Source organism: Pristis pectinata, chromosome 5 (genome assembly GCF_009764475.1).
Source record: "Pristis pectinata isolate sPriPec2 chromosome 5, sPriPec2.1.pri, whole genome shotgun sequence".
In the NCBI taxonomy this organism is placed as follows: domain Eukaryota; kingdom Metazoa; phylum Chordata; class Chondrichthyes; order Rhinopristiformes; family Pristidae; genus Pristis; species Pristis pectinata.
In genome coordinates this window covers 76807808-76829231 of record NC_067409.1, presented here as the reverse complement: position 1 = coordinate 76829231, position 21424 = coordinate 76807808, and the positions used below count along the sequence as shown (strand labels likewise).

The following is a 21424-nucleotide window of genomic DNA, read 5'->3' as shown; positions in this document are numbered from 1 at the left end:
GCACAGGTCGATAGGGTGGTACAGAAGGCGGCACGGTGGCATAGCGGTTAGCGTGACGCTATTACAGCACCAGCAATCGGGATTCGATTCCCGTCGCTGTCTGTAAGGAGTTTGTGCGTTCTCCCGTGTCTGCGTGGGTTTCCTCCAGGTGCTCTGGTTTCCTCCCACATTCTAAAGACATACGGGTAGGTTAATTTGGGGGTTTAAAATGGGCGGCGCAGACTCATTGGGCCGGAAGGGCCTGTTACCATGCTGTAAATAAAATTTTAAAAAAAATTTTAAAGAGGCAAATAGCATCCTTGCCTTTATTAGTTGAGGCACTGAGTTCAAGAGTCAGGAAGTTATGTTGCAGACTTATAAAATTCTAGTTAGGTTGTATCTGGAGTACTGGATTCAATTCTGGTCGCCCCATTATGGGAAGGATGTGGAGGCTTTGGAGATGGTGCAGAGAGGTTTACCAAGATGCTGTCTAGATTAGAGGGCATGTGCTATAAGGAAAGGTTGGACAAACTTGGGTTGTTTTCTCTGGAGCGGTGGGGGGGCGAGGGGAGACGTGATAGAGGTTTAGAAGTTTATGAGAGGCATAGACAGAGTAGACAGCTGGTATCTTTTCCCGGTTGAAATGTCTGATACTAGAGGGCATGCATTTAAGGCGAGAGGAGGCAACTTCAAAGGAGATGTGCTGGGAACACACAGAGTGATGAGTGCCTGGAATATGCTGCCAGGGGTGGTGGTGGAGGCAAATATGGTAGAGGAATTTAAGAGGCTCTTAGATAGGCACATAAATGTGCGGAGAATGGAGGGATACGGACAATGTATAGGAAGAAGGGATTAGTTTAGTTAGGCATTTAATTACTAGTTTAATTAGTTTGGCGCATCGTGGCCGAAGGGCCTGTTCCTGTGATGTACTGTTCTATGTACCCACTTTCCTAAGTACTGGTGTCCTGACCCAATCAGAAACCCCAGCTCTGGCTGCAGTCCAGATCCCTGGTTCTGGCCACACAACCAGCACCTTTCTCACATTCTGGAATAACCAGTGAGCCAGATGCCAGACTATCAGGTGGGGTCAACAATAAAAATCTATTTCGCATGGTGGGGGTTCAAGAGGGCATAGGTTTAGAGTGAAAGGTAGGAGGTTTAGAGGGGACCCGAGGGGAGGCTTTTTCTCCCGCTCAGAGTTTGGTTGGAGTCTAGAACATGCTTGTGGAAGTGGCAGAGGTAGACAATTATAACATTTAATACAAATATCTAGACAAGTACTTGAATTGCCAATGCTTAGAAGGCTACAGACCTAATATGGACAAATTAAATATGGATTAGTGCAGATAGGTTCAATGGGTCATATGGACATGATGAGCCGAGGAATCCGTTTCTGTGCTGCGTCTCTCTATAGCTTCAGTTATTTGGGGCACTGGTGAGACAACAGCTCTAGATAAGGAATGATGTTAATGCACTGTAACTGTTAGGAATTGAATGTCAATTTTAAAATCAGAAATTTTCTGGATAGCAGCCATCAGTACAAGTGAGAGAGTCTTCAAAACAAAACCTGTTCAAATGTAATTTACAAGCAGTAGTCAAACAGATACCATCTTCTGCAAATTTTGCAGGCTACTGGTTCACACAGGATATCACTTTGGAGATGTACTTCGGACAAGGCAATCTCTTCTAATGACACTTGTGCAAAGATACTTTATCGATCATGTAATGTCTATCGATATTTTGAGGACACTGAAACCAGCCATTTGGCATGGGACATTCTGGTTTTGCACTATTGTAAATTAAACATTAATCTGTTATTTGCCTTGTGTATATGTTACTTGGCTCACATTAAAACTCCCACTATGAGATCAGGGAAGGGATTAAGTGGCCATCCTGCCACTTTACGCAAAGTTAAAGACATTTGTTCTGTCAATCAATGGGGTGTTTGTATATCCAGGGAGCTGTCCCACAGGTGCTTGGTTCAGATGCATTCCTATTGCAAATATGTAATTCTACGAAGTTATTTGTCTACACCCAAAATGTTAAAACTGTTGATATTTTCAATCACCATTGGAATTATCTGTGCTTAAAGAATATAAAATCTCAGTGTACTGAGTCCAAAACACTCTTCAAGATTCTTCCAGTGCCTGCTTGTAGTGCTGAATAAAGACCTTTGACATCTGCAGCTCCAGTCTCCGTGGTTCATTCAAAGTCATAACAGGAAGCATAGAGGATTTTCCCCCATTCATTTTTGGGATCTGGCAACACTAACAGGACAGCATTTATTGCCCATCCCTAATTGCTCTTGAGAAGGTGATGGTGAGCCGCCTCCTTGAATCACAATTTACTAAACTAATACTGAAACGGGCAAGTTGTTTTGTTAGAAAAGGCTGGATGGGCAAGGCTTCTATCCACAGCAGATTAGAAGAGTGAATGGTGATGACTGAAACTTAATAGATCCTGAGGGGTCTTGACAGGGTGGACAGAGAGGAAATTTCCTCTTGCAAAGAAAACCTAGAAGTAGGAAATTTTTAAAATAAAAAGGTTACCCATTTAAGACTGAGGAGGTGCAATTTTTTTTCTGAGGGTCGTGAGTCTTTATAACTCTCTTCCTCAGAAGGTGGTGGTAGCAGAGTCTAGAATATTTTTAAGGCATAGATAGGTTCTTGATGAGCAAGGGAGTGAAAGGTTACTGTCAGTAGACTAGAATACAGAGTTGAGGTTACAATCAGATCAGCTATGTTTTACCATATTTTTTTAAAAAATCACATTTGACATCCAACGAGCTCTGTTCTTGATTCCCCTACAGTTTAAACAATGTGGATATGCCAAATGATTGCCTCCTTTTATATGGCAAGGGCAGCATTAGCAAAAAAAGGGTCATGTTAAAGTTATATCCTAAGGTTTGAAAACCACTGAACTGCTTCAGTCTGGCCAAGGCACAACAAGAGGGAAGATATCTGCAAGTGCAGTGTATGGCCAACCACCTTCTGTATGAATAACCTTGGTGATTCACTATCCAGTATTGATATTGCAGGCAGAAACACTTAAGCTTTGGTCATAACTGCAACTGAATCTTTGTTCAACACAGACACTGAAGATCAGACAGAGCTATCAGCTCTCAGCATCCAGAATGTTTGACAAAGGTTTCAGCTTGTGATCAGAAAGATTCCCCTGACTGAATCCTACTTAGCATATACCATCTTGTTAAATAGAAAATAGTCTCTCTATGAACTTTCTCTATACTACAGTTTCTTTCATTTATTTACTGAGAGTCATAGAATGATGCAGCATGGAAACAGTCCCGTCAGCCCACCGAGTTCATGCCAACCATCAACCACCTATTCACATCAATCCTATATTGATCCTGTTTCTTTATTTTCCCCACATTCCTATCAACACAGCACCCACCACCCCCCAAACACCACACTATGGGCAAATTTGGGATATGGGATGAAGCTGGACCGCTAAAGGAAAAGTGGTGATGTTGTCTATAGCGAGGAGGGTAGTCTCAGGCTACAGAAAGGTAATAATCAGATGGTAAATTGGGCAAAGCAAAGAAAGATGAAATTTAATCCTGATTAAGTGTGAAGTAATGCATTTGGGAGGTCCGTAACCATGGTCAGAATTAAGAAAACTGTCAAAGGAGGTAAGGGGGATAGAAGCAAAATGGGATATTTTTGAAACAAGCAGATAAAGTGACAATGATCTGTAATGCAGACTGTGGTTCAACAGAAACAGGTGGGTTGGTTTTAAACTGCTCCAAAGAACAGATGCAACAATACTTAGGTGAAGTCAATAAATACCTAGTATACTAAGTAGTGTAAGCATATCTAGAATTAGGAATCTCAGACTACATGATCACCTTAAATAATTCATTCAAAAGACATGGTAGAAGGGGAACTTGACAGCTAAAACTTTTGCAGGAACAATAGGGAAGAGGTTCAAAATACAGGAACATGCAGAAACAAGCCAAAGAACACAAAAATCAAGCATAACCTCAGAGGCAACACCCAAGAACAGGAAATCCTTCTCATGCTTTGACAATTAGAGAATCACAGAAAAACAGAAACGTTGAATAAACACCAAGAATCATCTGATCGGTCTTCTGTCATTCTGGTGGCTTCACACTGAAGCAATACATGACTAATCATTCCAATTGACCTCCCATCAATGTACAGCAGTTCCAAATACTGCACGCAAAACATTCTTTATGAAAAATGTTGAAATAGCTGAGAAGTAGCATATGCAAAGATCAGCAAGGTACAAGGGTTGGATCTAGAATCACAAGAGGTATTCAGCAAAGAAGCAGGACCTTCTGCCAACCATTCCATGCTGGCACTTACATTCCACTCAAGCATCCTCATCATTACTCATGTAAATCTATCAGCTTAATGCTTTATGCCCATCTCCCCCTTATGCTTATTCAGCTTCCCTTTACGCACATCAAATTGTTCACCTCAATCATTCTGTGGTGGAGTTCAACATTCTCACCACTCTTTACCCAAAGTTTCTTCAGAATTCTCTATTGGGTTTCTAGCCAACTGTTGTTGGAATTGTGGATGGGTGGGTGAGTAAGTTCGCAGATGATATAAAGATTGGTGGTGGTGTAGAAAGTGTAGAAGATTGCCAAAGGATACGGCAGTATATAGATCAGTAGCAAATATGGGTGGAGAAAGGGCAGATGGCGTTTAATCCAGACAAATGTGAGGTGTTGCACATTGGGAGATCAAATGTAAAAGAGACAGTACACTGTTAGTGGCAAGACCCTTTAACTGTTAATGTATAGAAGAATCTTGGGATCCAAGTCCATGGTTCCCTGAAAGTGCCTACACAGGTCAATAGGTTGGTAAAGAAGGCATAAGGCATACTTGCCTTTAGTAGTTGAGGCTTTGGGTTCAAGAGTCAGGAAGTATATGGCAGCTTTATAGAACTCTAGTTAGGACACATCTGGAGTACTGCATTCAATTCTGGTTACCCCATTATAGGAAGGATGTGAAGGCTTTGGAGAGGATGCAGGAAGAGGCTCACCAGGATGCTGCTTGGATTAGAGGGCATGTGCTACGAGGAGGGGTTAGACAAACTTGGGTTGTTTTCTCTGGCACGGCCGAGGGGAGACCTGATAGAGGTTTAAGTTTACGTGAGGCATAGACAGACAGCTGGTATCTTTTCCCCAGGGTTGAAATGTCTAATACTAGAGGGCATGGATTTAAGGTGAGAGGGGGCAAGTTCAAATGAGATGTGCGGGGAAAGTATCCCCCCCACCCAGAGAGTGGTGGGTGCCTGGAATGTGCTGCCAGGGCTGGTGGTGGAGGTAAATATGGTAGAGGCATTTAATAGGCTCTTAGATAAGCACATGAATGTGCAGAGAATGGTGGGATATGGACATTGTGTAGGCAGAACGGACTAGTTTAGTTAGGCATTTAATTACTAGTTTAATTAGTTCGGCACAACATTGTGGGCATATGGGCCTGTTCCTGTGCTGTTCTATGTTCTATTGCTGCCTTCCAGTTCATGTTTTTCCTCATGTGAGTGGATACAGAAAGCATCTATTCTATCAAAACGCTTCATAATTTTAAGTATCTTTGTTATGTTACCCACCACTATCCCTCCAGCGCACACCTCAACCTTCTTTTCTCAAAAGTAATAAACCTAATCTGTTCATCCTCTCTGATTACATTTGCCCTCACGTTTCTGGCAACATCCTAGTAAGTTTTCTCTACACCCTTGCCAGTACCCCCATATCCTTTCAATAATATTAATTACAGGTTTAGCACAACTCCTGTATTTTTCAATTCTATCCTCCAGAAATAAATCCTGGAGTTTGGTTTGCTTTTCTATGGCCTTGTGGCAAAACTTTTTGTGATTGGTATATTTGCAAAGGGATCCCTTTTTCCTCTTCCCAACAAAGACTACACCTTCCAAACAATGACTGACCTTGCCATTCTTTCTTCCAAAACATGCTACAGCTTGTATGCATCTGAGTTGGGAATTATTTGCCATTCTGCAAGTTGAAGATGAAGTTGAATGTGCCCTAGTGCTCTACTAACCTACCCATAAAATTATGGCATGTTTGAGCTTCCTGATAATACACAATCCTCTAGAAGCAGTTATACTTCTACTGTAACCAAAGCTAATTTTACATGCTTAATATATATAGTACACACCCACATTAGGGAGAGTTACATTCCTAGAAAACCATCCATAATCATGATTTTCAGTAACGCAAATTCTTGACAAAATTTGATGTTTCTTTTGCATTTTGTATTGTTATTCTCCCCCCCCCCTCAGATTCCACAAGAGTGAACTTTTATCCCACATCTCAAATTTTTTGGTAGCGATTTGTGCAAGGGCAAACTTCCATTACCTAAATTGCTGTAACACAGAAGTACACCGTACTTAAGTTGTCCCCTTGCAGGCAAAATAATTTGTATAAAATTTCTCAGATATGGTTAATAAAACTCTCAAAATTCAAAAGATTATAGCAATGGTTCTTCCTGGACAGGAAAAGAAAGCAAAAAGTTTTCTTACCTCATTTGCTTGCAAGAACTAGAGGACAGAATGAAGATGATTAGTAAAAGAACCAAAAGTAACACAAGGAAAACATTTCTACAAATCAAGTATTTAGAGTTTAGAATGCAATCTAGGGTAGTAGTGGAGACAAATGCAATTGTTGAGTGCAAAAGGGAGCTGATTAAGTGCCTGAAAGCAAAAAATTTGGAGGACTATGGTGGGAAAAGGCGGGGAAGGTGGAATAGCTGGGTGCTCTCATGGAGTGGGTACAGACTTACTGGGCCAAAGGCCCTGCTGCGCTGCAATCATTCTGTGATTCTCTAACCAAGTCAGTAGCTCACCAAAATAAATCTATTTTCAGGCCCATCAACATCTATAATTTACTCTGATGCTGTTTACCCTCCCCAGTTTTCTACATGTAAATGATCCAATTTTCTAGCAGGAATCACTATTCACTAACAAAATGGGTTGACTATAAGCCCAGTATTTTATACCCATTACCAATGACCAAACCATGAATACATGGCACAAATTAATTAGCTAATAATGATGTCAAACACATTTAGAACACATGCTTCAATTCAAGACAGCTAAAATGAAAAGCACAAACATTTCAGACAAAGAACCTCCTATATTTAATCTCCCAAATACAGTAGTTTCTCTGATACGTTGTATTCTTCTCTTACTCATTCCAAAAATTAAAATGGTTACATTAATAACATTCCATGAAATCTTGAAAAGTGTAAAAACTCTCCCACAGACTTGAGAAAATTTTCTTTTGCCACTGATGTTTGATACTTAATAAATGATTGTTAAAATAGGCCAATTATCCAGCATTTTTAAAAAAAATTAATAGGTTCTATTAGGTTCAGAAATTTTCCAACACAAGATGTCACCGCTCAATCACCAGGCTCCATAAGGTATCCAACAGCACACAGTCAGAAACCACCAGCAAGCACTTCTCAGGAAGTTCAGGACTTCCATGTTTGCACACATTTGCACGAGAGTCACAAGATTTTTGACATTTGGGGAAATTGATGACAACTGCTCACAGACACACACAGCCATTAGAAAACTCCAAGAAGGTAGCCTGTGATATAGTTTTATCTTAGACATTCAATTTTCCTACATGATTAATCAGACAATACAAATTTTCAAATTCTCTGATATTAAAATAGGAGATGGTTTACTTGTTTTAGATGGCTGAAGCAAAGTCCCTTTAAAACAAATGAACTTGCTGGCTCAATCAATTATTTATGCACATACGTAGACCAGGTAGTAAGATATATCGTTATAAAGATCCCCATATCAAAAGCATAATTGTGTCTTCAGTGGACATTACACACATACCTTTCAACAAACATTGAGATTATAAACTGATTTTTTTTCCACCTCCTTTGGAATCCTAAGGCCAACTGTGGACCGCCCACAGCAACTGTAGCTGAATCACAGCATGGTGCCGGGAAAGAAGAGCACAAGAAAAAATATCTTGGGCATCATTATTGCGTTCTTGTTGCTTCATACCAGCTGATAACACAAAATAGATGCATATACAAAGATATTGCATATTAACTGGAACTCATTGCAAGATAAATCTAAAACAATAATCTGAGTTTTTGGGAAATTTGAAACCATAATCTAATTCAAAAGATTTCTCAACTAAATAAACATGAAGGTCTTGCTGAGTTGTAATTAGGGGATTTCTGCAATATTCGCTATCAGAGACTAAAATCCACTTTCCACTGTTTCTGTCTTTTCCCCTATCATAATTAGAAATATCTCACCTTCAAAAAGATTTGGGTTTGAACTAGAAGCCAAAACTTTTACAAAAAGACTATTTCCCATGTATTTTATACCAAAAATAAGCCATGGTAACTTTCAATGGAACCCTATTTGTCTGTTCCCAAGTGTTATCTACTAAGAATAACTCCTCAATCTGGTACTCATCGGCTTGGTAACTCAGTTGGAGGTGTATCATGCAAAATTTCAGGTGCAGAAGCATCAACTTTCTTAATTAGGAGATGCATGGTTCTGCTATTCCATCTGCCATGTTTGCTAAATATTGTTAGGTTACAGGAAGATCTGCACAAAAATTGCCAGCTAGCCTTATTTCCCCCCCCCCCCCACATCATTATCATTTCTCCCATGTACAAGATCCCAGATAAAAGCAGCAGACAAAACAAAAACAAATAATCAAAGCATCTTCAAATTCTGTTCACTTGAAAATGGCCTTTATTCTGTCCAAGCAAATTTCACCTCACTTAAATGGAACCTGGAAGTCTGTTTACCACATAGCTGGTCATTATAAGGTGGGGAAGTTGGAATTACCAATGTTAGGCTACAATGACCATTAAGGTACAGCCTGGTACTTTCAATATTTCAGTGTTACATTAATCCTTTATGGCAGCTTGTACAATGAACAGGATTTATAAAGTAGTAAATTCAACTACAATGCAAATAACTAATAAAATGCATTTTATTAGTTATGATTGTCTGATTTTTCAAATTTACATTCCACAATATAACTAAATGCAATCAGCTCTACAAGTAATCATAAATTAAATAGTAAATTCAGAAATTTTTAGTTTGTGTGTTTACCACTTTTTTTTAATGTCATTGGTTGGGGAAAATGCATTCAACTGGCAATTGATTGTAATGCTATTAGAAATTGTTCAAGAGCACAGGCATAAAATACAAGACAGTGCAAAAAGCATGATATCATTTGTATTTTAGCACCTATGCTAAACTCCATGCTTCACAACACTACATTTTTTGAACATTTGCAGTCACATATTGTTTTTTACCAAACAAAACTCACTTGCAGCTTCATTGAGATTCATGTTACACCTCCATGTTACAGCTATTCAGGTTATGGAAATTCACCTTTACAGAATTCACAAACCACTACCCGAAAATTTGAGATACGGAATAAAATTTAGGCTCACAGAATTTACATGGAAAGAAAAAGTAAATGAAAAAAAATTGCATTTATTTAATCTGTGTTTCTTGATGCATGTGCAGACGATGCAGCCTTGCAATATGGACCGTTTGCTAGGAACGCACCCCCCCCCCCCCCCCCCCCAAAACACAGGAGTAGCTGTATAGGTAAACCCTCAGACTTTAAAACTCTAGGTAGGCTAAATGGTTACATCAACACTGAAACTAATTTGTTATAAAAATTGCATAGAATTACTTTTAAATTAGAAACTAAGTACACTTCACAAATTACTCATAAATGGTATATTTACAGTCACCAGAAATCTATGAATAAATTTTAGGTATTCTGAGCCACAGGCAATTCAGTGCATTACTGGGGAGGGAAGCTGTGTTCCTACAAAACTGTCTGTATTGGGATTTTCTGTAACGAGAAGCCTCATCAAGAGACACAAATTGAAAAAATAAATTTTATCTTTATCAATTTACTTTCTTCCCCACCCCCCTGCCCCAATTATAGAACTGTGAATTCTATAAGGGCAAATTTCCATAACCCAAATGACCACAGTATGAGTCACCTGTACTAGTTCATTTGGCTTCCAACATTTAGAAAGTCAGTGAAGGTGTTCGGAATAACATTTAAGTCATGACAAAAGTTGCTGACTTTTCTATAAAGTAAAACGTTAATTTTGGGAAGAATTTCTCATCAATCGCACACACAATCTAGTCAGCTAGTCTTAATCAATTTCCAGCAGAAAACAAAAAAAAGACTAAAATCTTCTACACAAATGCAAAAAAAACATTAGCAAAAAATTAGTATAGGTCACTTACAGGCTGAGACAGAACAATTATATTAAAGGATAAGGAAATGATAGAGGACTTAATTTTTTGTCTGTCTTCACAGATGACAAAGAATTGCCTGGAAATAGTGGAGAACAGAGCTGTTGAAAGAAATTTGCACTAGTATAAAAAAAAAGCATTGACTTAATGGTACTGAAAGCTAATATATCCTCAGGACCCAATTACATGCTTCCCAAGGTTTTGAAAGAAGTGGCAATGGAGATGGTGGATGCAGCTGATGTCATCTTTCAAAATTCCATAGATTCCACAATGGTTCCAATGGACTGCGACGTAGAAACTGAAACCCGACTATTGAAGGGAAGAAGAATAAGGGGAACTAAAGTGCTATTGATGTCTGGGTAACTGAACAGAAAATGCTGGAATATTATAAAAGTGGTAACAGGGCACTAATAATAAAAAAAAATAGGGTTAAGCAAAGTCAACATGGATTTATGAAAGGGAAATCATTTGTTAACGCACACAAGATGCTGGAGGAACTCAGCAGGTCAGGCAGCATCTATGGAGAGAAATAAACAGTCGACATTTTGGGTCGAGACCCTTCATCAGACCTGCTGAGCTCCTCCAGCATTTTGTGTGTGTTGTTCCAGATTCCAGCATCTGCTGAATCTCTTATGAAATCATTTGTCAAATCTGTTAGCATTTTTGAGGCTGTAACCAGTAAATTAGGTAAGTGGGAACCAGTGGATATGATGTTTTTAAACTTTCAACTGCCCTTCAATGAGTTTCATGTCTAAGGTTATAAAAAAAATTAAAGTTCATGGGATTGTATTCTGGCATGGACTGGGTTTAATGGACAGAAAACAGAAGGAATAAAGACATTTGTGTTGGGAATCTGTGACAAGTGGGATGTTACAAGGATCAAAGTTGGGACCCCAGATGTTCAATCTACAATCAATGATTTGTATGAAATAACTGTGTAATATATACAGATTTGTAGATGATCCAAAGCTTCGTGGCTCTGAGAGCTTTGAAGAGAATATCGAGGGGCTTCAAGGGGATATAGGCTAAGTGACTGGCTGAGGACATGGCAGTCAGAATATTGTGGAAAAACACAAAGTGATTTCTTTGGTAAGAAAATAAAGAAGCAGGGTATTTTTAAGTGGTGAGAAACGGAAAGGGTCAAATGTTCAGAAGAATCAGAGGGTCCTTGTATTTCAATCATTGATGAAATCAATTAGGATGGCAAATAGCACATTGGCCCTTATTGAAGACAGGATTAAAAGTAAAGCCACCTTAAGAAATTACACAGGGGCCTTGTAAAACAGCATCAGGAATATCATGTTCATGTCTGGTCTCTCCGTCAAAAGAAAGCTGTACTTGCAATAGAGGGAGTTCAACAAGAGGTTCACCAATCTGATTCCTAGGACTGAAGGGGAGTTGGGGAAGGGAAGATTATCCTGTGAGGAGAATTTAAGTAGACTGGGCCAAAACTCTCAGTTTAGAAAAATGAGTATTGGTCTCATTGAAACATATCAAGTTCTTATGGGGATTGGTAGGGTAGATGCTGGGGTATCTAAAACACCATAAGGTTCAGCAATTCAGGACCCAGATGAGAATATCCTTGGAATGCTCTACCAAGAAAGCTGTGGAGGCTTGGTCACCAAGTATATTCAAGACAGCAAGTAATTGTCAACATGGAGAATCAAGAGAGTTGGTATTACTGCAGGAAAGTAGCATTGTGATAAAAGATCAGCCATTATCCCTCTTGACTGGGGGAAGCAGGCTCAGGGAACAGAATGGCGTATCCCTGCTTCTATTTCTTATACTCTTGCGTGCTGCACGTTTATGTGCTTCAACCACAATTTCTGCTCTTAATTTCTACCCAGCAACCCAAGACAAACAGTATGCAAGACAACTGGCAAGAACAAAACTGACATTTTGGAGGTATAATTCTAGACAAGGCAGTGGAGAACTGTCATCATCCACATAATTATAGTTCATTTACATCACTACTTTAAATAGAGCAATGAAGTGGTGCAAAATGGGATAACATCTCTTCACGAGCAATGCGATTGCAATAAATCCTGTAATCAGCATTGGTGCAGATACAAATTAAATTCAGCTTCAGAAAGACTTCATTGACAGATCAATACAAAGATAAGGGTAAACCAATAGCACCAAGAACAGATGTTCTTTTAATCATTAGTTTATTTTTCCTTAATCATCAGCACTTCAATTCTTGCACATGTAAACAACTTCCAACAAAAAAGCTAGCAAAACAAGACTAAAAGATTCAATCCACACAAAACGTATTGTTAACTACACTGAGTATTCTCTACTCTCTTCAGAGTTACAACTTCTGTGTGACATTGCACTTCAGACAAGATTCTTATTCAACCTTTCCAGTGCAATCTAAGAATCCTAGCACATCATTTGTTGAAACATTTTTAAAACTCACTCCTTCTGCAATGAACTTGACAAAGATCATACCTACAATTTACAGAAAAAAAAAGCAGGAGGTGGAGGGATGTGGAAATCACTATACCAACATAAATATACATAAGGTAATGATAAATAACTTGATTAATAAATTATAGAAATATTTAGGTCAGGATTTAAGATTTTTTGCTAAAGTCCATATACTATAGTTTTAGAGAGGCTGTTATAAATGGAAAATTCCAATAAAACCCCCAAAGATACTAGGTGCTTGATTAAGACTTGTATGCAAGTCTTCAGTCGAAAAATTTCTACACAGAGGTGTATCATCACTTTTCACGTCAATATTTTATATACAAAATAAACAGCATGGTTAGTTGACTTAGAAAGTTGACACATCAGGAAAATTCTCATGACACTTGCATAAAAATATTTATTCTAGAGCATGTCACAACATGCCAGCCAAGATAATTTTTGTTAAATCAAATACACTATGCATTATTACTTTCTAGCAGCAAAGCTATATCTATTAGCATTAAAGTTGTCCATGTGAAGATAAGATAAATTGTCTAACCTTGTGGAACAAAACAGCACCACATCTACATTCCATGGATCACCCTTTGCAATGTTAACCAGCTTCAACAATCCACTACTAAACACATATTCTTCCCCCTCTCCCCCCCCCCCCCCATCCACTCAGCATTTTAAAAAGGATTACTCCCTTTGCAACTTCCTTGTCCACTCTTCCATCCCTTGACTACTCCCCATGCAACCACAGGAAATGAAACATCCATCCTTTCACCTCTGCCCTTCCCACCAAGACCCAGTCATTCCAGGTGAAGCAGCAATTCACTTGCACTTCTTCCAATCTAGTGTACTACATTCAGTGTTCACAGTGTGGTCTCCTCTACATTGAAAAACACAGATACATATTGGATGGTCTTTTTGCAGAGCATCAGTATTCAGTCAGTAGGGGTGAGCCTGAACTTCCAGCTGCCTGCTATATTAATTCATCATCCCACTGCCACATTGACATAGTCTTTGGCCTCAACGCAACCTTGATGAGCAACATCATGTCTTACATCTGCAAGTACTGCAGCCTGCAGGACTCAATATCAAATTCTCCAACATCAGATACTCAACTCTTTCTGCATCAGAACTGGCCATTTCTGCTTATCGTCATTTTGGCTCAGTTCTTCTTCATCTATTCAGGCGGCCTGGCCTACTGGGCATCCCAAGCCTCACTAGTAACACATTAAAAAGACAAAGACATCACACATTGAGCTCTACTCAAATTCGAGCCTTCACAATTGGGACCCACTCAGGATCACAGGTACATTCAATCTATTCAGTATCACTCGAGGCAGTGTTCTTATTGCATTGCAAGATCCACAACTTATGCTGTGCATCAGCACATGCACGTTCTCTACCAACATCAGCTCTCCATCTCAAAACTGTTGTGGTGTGTAGTTCCACATTTTTTCTCTGCCACAATGTGGTTCTAATTCTTATTCTATCTCCATTAACCCATTTGGCCTCACCCTATCACAGATACTCCCTTTGTTCTACTCATCCCTCCCCACTTTCTCTGCATCTAAAAACCATTTTCCATTTTTGTTTCAGATTTCCAGCATCTGTAGTTGTTTTGATTTTCATTTATTGTTGAATTCACTTCCACCTCTCTGCCAGCAGTGCCAGCCTTGAAGTTCTCCAGCAAGACTCATCTTTCCCTTTTGCTTTGTTCACCGAGTGGCTATTCCTTCCCTTCTCATTTTCGATAAGGTGTTGACCAAAACTCATTTCCACAGCTACATCTCTTTCCTACATATCCAGCTCCAACTAATCCCACGTTGATTTCTACTCAAATTCCAGCCTTCACAATTTGGACCCACTCCGGATCACAGGTACATTCAATCTATTCAGCATCACTCGAGGCAGTGTTCTTATTGCATTGCAAGAACCACAGTTTATGCTGTGCATCAGCACATGCACTCTCTCTCTACCAACATCAGCTCTCTATCTCAAAACTATTGTGGTGTGTAGTTCCGCAATTTTTCTCTGCCACACTTGGTGCTTCAACAGGCAACCTTTTTCTTCCTTTATGACTTCAAAGGTTGCAAACTTCAACAGTTCTTGGATTCCAATATCCCTCCTGACCTTTCTCCCCTTCCCTCTGACCCCATCTTTCCCCCAAGTTCCACCCACTGCCAGGTTTTCACCATCCTTTCTGATCCTGAATGATCAGTGTTCAGCGGAGGTCTCAGCTTTGTCTCCCCATGAGTCCATTTTAATGAATTCCGAACCTGATGTGATGTTGAACTCTTCTTCCGCCACCTCCACACCTTCCTTTGGCCAGAGGTCCTCTCTACCAACACACTCATTTACCTTGCTGAACTCGTTCTAACATTGAACAACTTCTCCTTCAACTCCACTCACTTTCTCCTGATCTAGTGTGTAGCTGTGGGCATTCGCATGGACCCAAGCAAAGCCCATCTTTTTGTGGGATACAGTAAAGTCTCTAACCCACTTCTTCTTTTACCAGTATATAGATGACTGCATCGGTTTTGCTTCCTGCACTCATACAGAACTTGAAAATTTCAGCATTTTTGCTATCAATTTCTACCCTGTTCACACCTTCATAGTCCACCTCTGACTCTTCCACACCTTTCTTGGATCTGTTTCCATCTCAGATGAGCTAGCCACAAACATCCATTACAAGCCCAAAGGCTTCCATAGCTACCTTGCCTCCTGTGAGGATTCTATTCCATTCTCCAAGGTCCTGTGTTTCTGTCACATTTGCTGACAAAATAAGATATTCCACGTAGGTACCTATAAAAAGTCTTCCTTCTTCCTGAACCTGTCACCTTCCACCTATCAAATTGAACAGTGCTGTTGGGTGCACTTCATCCATTTCCCATACCACTGCTCGCACTCTCCTGGACAGAGCAAGAACTGAGTTCCCTGGCTCCTACCTTCCAACCCACCAATCTTTGCATTCAACACATCCTTCACAATTTCCACCAGCTCCAACAAGATTCCACCACTAGACACATTTTCTTTTCCCCTTTCAGCATTTTGAAGGAATTGCTTCCTTTGCAACTCCCTGATCTGTTCGTCTGTCCCCGGCTACCAATCCCCACCTTAGGGCATTTTCCGGAGGAGATGCAACACTGGTTCTTTCACTTCTTCCTTTCTAACTATCGAGGGACCCAAACAGTCCTTCCAGGTAAAGAGTGATTTACCTGCACTTCTTCCAATCTAACGTGCTGCATTCAAAGTGTGGTCTCCTCTACACTGGAGAAACTTAATGCATATTAGGTAATCACATTGCGGAGCACCTGTGTTCAGACTGCAGGGTTGACCCCAAGCTTCTGGTTTCCTGTTACTTTAACCTGTTTCTGGCTTACTGCACTGTAACAACAAGGCACAACGCAAGCTTGTTGAACAACACTTCATCTTGCGTCTCAACACAGTGTAGCCTTCCAGACTCGATACTGAATTCTACTTAAGATAACCAACTCTTTATTATGTCTGTACCAGAACTGTTCATTTCTGCCCATTATCACCCTGACTCAGTTTTTCTTAATTCTAGTCTGCTGGGCATATCCCATAGCCTCACTATCACAACATATTACACAGACAGAAGCATAATATGTCTCATTAACCCATTTGGTCTCATCCTATCAGAGACCCTCCTTTTGTTCTACTCATTCCGCTTCCACTTTCTCTGCTACTGAAAACTAACTTGTTTTCCTCTCTCCCGGTTCCGACAAAGTCAGCTAATAGGTTAACTGTTTCTCTTTCCACTCAGTCTCATCTGCTGTGTTTTGAGCATTTTCTGTTTTTATAGTTCTATCTTTTGGTGCAGCGCACTTAGTACAAATGCTTCAGCCTTCTCAGATACAAATTGAAAACAAAAATATGCATGTGAAACAGGAGAAAGCTAATGAAGGAGAATTAAATATAAGCTCCAACAGATGTTTTAATCTGAGATACATATTAAGCAATGGATTCAACACAACATAAAATTAATGTGCTTAGGAACTGTTTTTCCTGTTTACATTCATTCCATCTTTTTTAATGAATGAAATCCCTACTTTTCACTTTTAAATGCATAGGATTTCTATTAGCATTGTAAGGCAGTGCCCTGATACATTTTTATTGACAAACAGAATTAACTTGTCTTTTGCATTTGCTCTTTTGTATGTTATGATATTGATGCAAGGTTCTTCCAGATTTAACCAGGAGAAGCAAAATTTTCCATGAAGAAAATTTGAATGGTTATATGAACACGTCTTTGCTACTGTAAAAGCTAAGCAAACAAGCATAAGTGTCCGTACCTGCTTAGTAATTCAGCTCCTGCAGAAAACTTCGGCAAATCATTTGTACTCCTGTAAAAGCAAAATCAGAGATGTTAAGGCACAGTGTACAGTGGCAAACCTGGACAATATACTACCTAATTTCTAGTACCAATCCACATATTTCTAGACAATACAAACCAGAATCCTTCAATTTTTCTATCTATGCTGCATGCATTTAAGTTAAATAATTGCCATCCTTCAATGACCCAAAAACAAAAGTGTGATCTTCTTTGTATTGATTCAGTCACTGTTTTGTAGGGCCCACAGCCTGCTATTTAAAATGTATAATAGCACAATACATCATAAAACATTTTGAAATTATTACACCTTTTGTTTTGCAAACTGTGCAACATCAGTTCATGTTTTATCTGGTAAATATTCCATTGCATATAAGAATGTGTAAAATACTTTAAAACATAAACTATCTAAATACTTTTTGTTAACCACAAATAAACGTATCTGAACGGCAAAATGACTATTCGACCAAAGAAAGTACAGGTATTCCCTCATGCAGAATAAAAGACACCTTACACCATCTGTCAAATATTAGTGGCATTGCCTGAAGACAAACTCACTCAAGGTAATCAGTCTATCAAATGTGTTTGGAATAAACAGATGATTACCTTGGCTTCTTAATTTTTACTTCTTTAGATTTGTCACTTAGCGTCTTTAAACTGAAATTAGAAATAAGAGAATATTTAATATTACAGATGCAATAAGCAATACAATAAGTGCCAAATCAGAACCAGCAAGATGCTTATTTGTGTGCTTTGAGTTTGTAATTTTCTTTGTATTTGCCCCTGTGATTCTCTAAGGTTGTAAAACTAAGAAATTTAAATTCCTATGTAATAATCAGATAGATGAATACATAAAATATTCAATTGACATTAAAATATACACTAGGGATCAACTCCAGAACCTAGGTATAGCCTTCCATGAGCTGTAGGATAATGTGGGTTTTCTAAAGTTGCCAGTTCAAAATGCTTTTCCACCCTCAAAGCGTGACCTAGATTTAGCCAGAATGAAGTAAAACGTTGACACGCTGTTACTTTATGCTCCGTGCACAGTAAACAAGAGGTCATGAAAATTTGCACCTATGATATACCCATATTAGTTACCAACTTCACTTCAACATTTTATTTGGAAGCTTCCAAACTAATGAGGAGTGAGAGCTCACATATTCCAGCAGCCAGCTGAAGAGCAATTTGTGCAAAAGTTTGAGCCAAGTTTTACTACGACTTTTAATGCTATCTTGCCATCTTCATTAAGCATCAATTATCAGGAGAAAAAGACGCCTGCGTCGTTGGCTCTGTTCTCACGTGACCATCATGCTGCCTTAATATCAAGATTTGCAAAACAAAAAAGGGCCCAATTAAGTGTAGATTCGGAAACAAGTTATAAATATTTAAGGTAGCATAATAAAACAAAAAAACTTTCCAAAGAAATAAGCCGCTACTTTTACGTAACGGGGACTATTTACAAACTTGTGGAAGTTGGGTAGATGTCAGAAGTGAGTCAGGAGCTGTCACCGAGGGACCGGGTGTTTTATTTTAATTAAACGCAGCGGCAGCACCGAATGCACTGGAGAGTCTGTGTAGCTTCGACCGGAGGAATGGGAGAAGGAGCCCACTGGCCCTGAGCTCAACCAGCCCAGCTTGAGCCCCAGCCTGGGCCCGGTCCTCCCGCCGGCTGCTGCCCCCGCCTACCCGCTGCTTAGATCCTGCTGCGCACTCAGCAGCCGCTCCTTGAAGTTCTCAAACATCTCTCCGACTCCCAGCGCTGCTCAGCTGCAGAGGTCCGCCGCCGGCCATCCGTCCGTCCGTCCGTCCGCACACCGCTCCGCTGGGGCGGGGCCCGTCACACGCACTTCCGGCACTACCTCCGTCGCCCAGCAACCGAGGCCTAGTCCCCGAGAGGTAGTGTGTCAGGCGAGAGAGAGAGCCAGGCCGGCCAGCTCCGAACCGCGATCTGTGGTGAAAACCCGCTGATTAATATTGGTGTTGTTTAACTATGAAGTATTGCGTCTTGTTTTCCCAGAGCCGAGCCTGATGGGAGTAGATCATGAGTTTCTGGTTGAGTTTGAGTGGCAACAACATGCAGCAGATGACAGAGGGAGGCGGCCGTTTGGCCATGTGAGCCGGGGTCTTGGTTGATCTTCTACCTCAGCAGCACTTCCCTTCCCCATCGTCACTATCCAAACTTCTATCTATCACTAAGCGGCTAAGCTTCTTGACCCTCACCAACTTTTTTACAGATACACCATAGAAAGCATCCTATTTGGATGCACCACAGCGTGGTACGGCAGCTGCTCTGCCGGAGACCACAAGGAACTGCAGAGAGTTGTGGACGCTTCTCAGTCCATCACAGAAACAAGCCTCCCTACCATTGACTCTGTCTACACTTCTGACTGCCTTGGTACAGCAGCCAACATAATCACAAAGACCCCTCCCAACCCAGTCATTCTCTTTTCTCCCCCATTCTTCAGGCAGAGGATACAAAAGCTTGAAATCATGCACCATCAGGCTCAAGAACAGCTTCTAACCCGCTGTTATAAGACTTGAACTAACCTCTTGTACAACAAAGATGAACTATCAATCTCTCAGTCTACCTTGCACCTTATTTGTCTGTATTGCATTTTGTCTGCAACTGTAACTTTATATTCTGTTACTGTTTTTCCCGTTGAACTACTTAGTACTTATGTTTTCAAATTATCTATGTGGATGGCAACACAAAATTTTTCACTGTATCTCGGCACATGTGACAGTAGTAAACCTACTGCTAATTACCAATCCAAGGGAATTTCAAAGTTTCATCGCCTTCTGAGTGAAGAAGCCTTTCCTCATTTCAGTTCTAATTTTGAGACAGTTCTAGATTCCTCAGCAGGGGTAAACATCATCCCACCTTCTACCCTCCAATTTGCAAATGAACCATAGAAAGCATCCTATTCCAGAACCTGTACAGTTTTGGTAGATGATGGCTGGAGTATTAATTGTGTCTGTAGTCACTTGTTTTGAAACTCTGAATGGATTCCATAAGTTTCCAAGCTCATTAATGTTTCTAGTTTGTTTTCTACATACTAGTACTAATTTTTTTCCTCATTTGCACTGGACCCTTGGTTCTTCAAAATTTCTGGGAAATTTTTTGTTTTCTTCCATGAAAACAGACACAAATCATTTGTTTAATTCTTACACCTTTTTTACCCTACTATAAATTCTTCTATCTCTGTCACTAAGGGACACACAATTGCTTTTGCTAGTCTTTTACATTTTATGAGTCTTAGAAGGTCCTGCAGTCAGTTTTTATATTTCTTAGTCATATACTCTCATAAGATAATCTTCCCTTCTCAACTGCTTGGAAATGTGCAGACAGAAAGGGCCTCTTTTGGCCCACCTTGTCCATACTGATCATAATGCCATCTACACTGAATTCTAAAACACTTCCAATCCTCAGGCTTATTGCTTTTTTCCAAGCAACTTTATGCTTCTTCATTTGATTTGATACTTTCTTGAATTTCTCCTGTAATCCATGGTTGGATTACATTTTCTGTTGTGCTTTGTGTTGTAAAGGAGTGTAACCTATTGTGAGACATGTTTTTTTTAAAGCCAGCTGTTGCTGTCCACTGTCATACCCTTTAATGTAATTTTTCAATCTACCACAGCCAACCTGCCCCTCATGCCTTCATAATTTTCTTTATTTAGATTGCAAGGTCAGTTTCATATTGAACCATCCCACTTTTGAACTAAATACAAATTATGTCATATGGTCACTCTTTCCTAAGGACCTTTACAACAAGATTTTGAATTAATCTTTCCCCATTGCACAGCACTGGATCTAAAATAGCTTGTCCCTGGTTGCTTCCACAACATACTGATCTAAAAATCCATCTCTAATACTTTGCAGAAATTCATTCTTTCCATTGTTAATGCTAATTTGATTTGCCAGTCTAAAGCACTTACTTGCACGCAAGGCTCACAATGTGAAATTCGATTGGAGGCTTCAGTGCATGTGAAGCTGCAAGGCACACTGCACTGATGTCAGTCAATATCCAATGCATACTTGGCATCTCCGCTGCAACATTGAAGTGCATGTACATGTATGCATGGGTCTTGACTAAAAAGGTGGGTCTCAACAGCAGGAAAAAGGCCAACTCAAACATATTAAAAGGACACTCTTTACCTGATCTGCAATGTGCTGGATAGTCAGTAACTGAAGAAGATCACAGAATCTTCTTAAATCATTTTGATATCTCTGATGTTTCTGATATGGCCATTTACTTTCTATAGGCGGTGGGGGGGAGGTTGGTGGTGAGGTGGTGGAGAGATCTGTGAAATTGGCCTGACCAAATTACATTGTTCTTGGTATATACTCTTAACATCACAAAGTATGTTTGTCAGGGAAGC

The 21424-nt window shown here is 39.8% G+C and overlaps 1 protein-coding gene across 3 annotated transcripts in view; it reads right to left on the bottom strand.

Annotated features, from left to right (window-relative positions):
- dtnbp1a (dystrobrevin binding protein 1a) overlaps nt 1–18893 on the bottom strand; it is a 132232-nt gene extending 113339 nt beyond the window's left edge. Inside the window, exons 1-4 of one of the 3 annotated variants that reach the window (XM_052016113.1) lie at nt 18731–18893; nt 17648–17698; nt 17004–17054; nt 6511–6528 (exon numbers count right to left, since the gene is read on the bottom strand). In XM_052016113.1, the coding sequence (XP_051872073.1) occupies nt 6511–6528; nt 17004–17054; nt 17648–17698; nt 18731–18786 (176 nt within the window). In that variant the 5' untranslated portion in view covers nt 18787–18893. Of the gene's footprint in view, nt 1–6510; nt 6529–7842; nt 7872–17003; nt 17055–17647; nt 17699–18730 lie in introns of those variants that run through there. The other 2 variants (XM_052016114.1, XM_052016115.1) reach the window with 2 other exon arrangements.
- Between the last annotated feature and the right edge of the window lie 2531 nt (nt 18894–21424).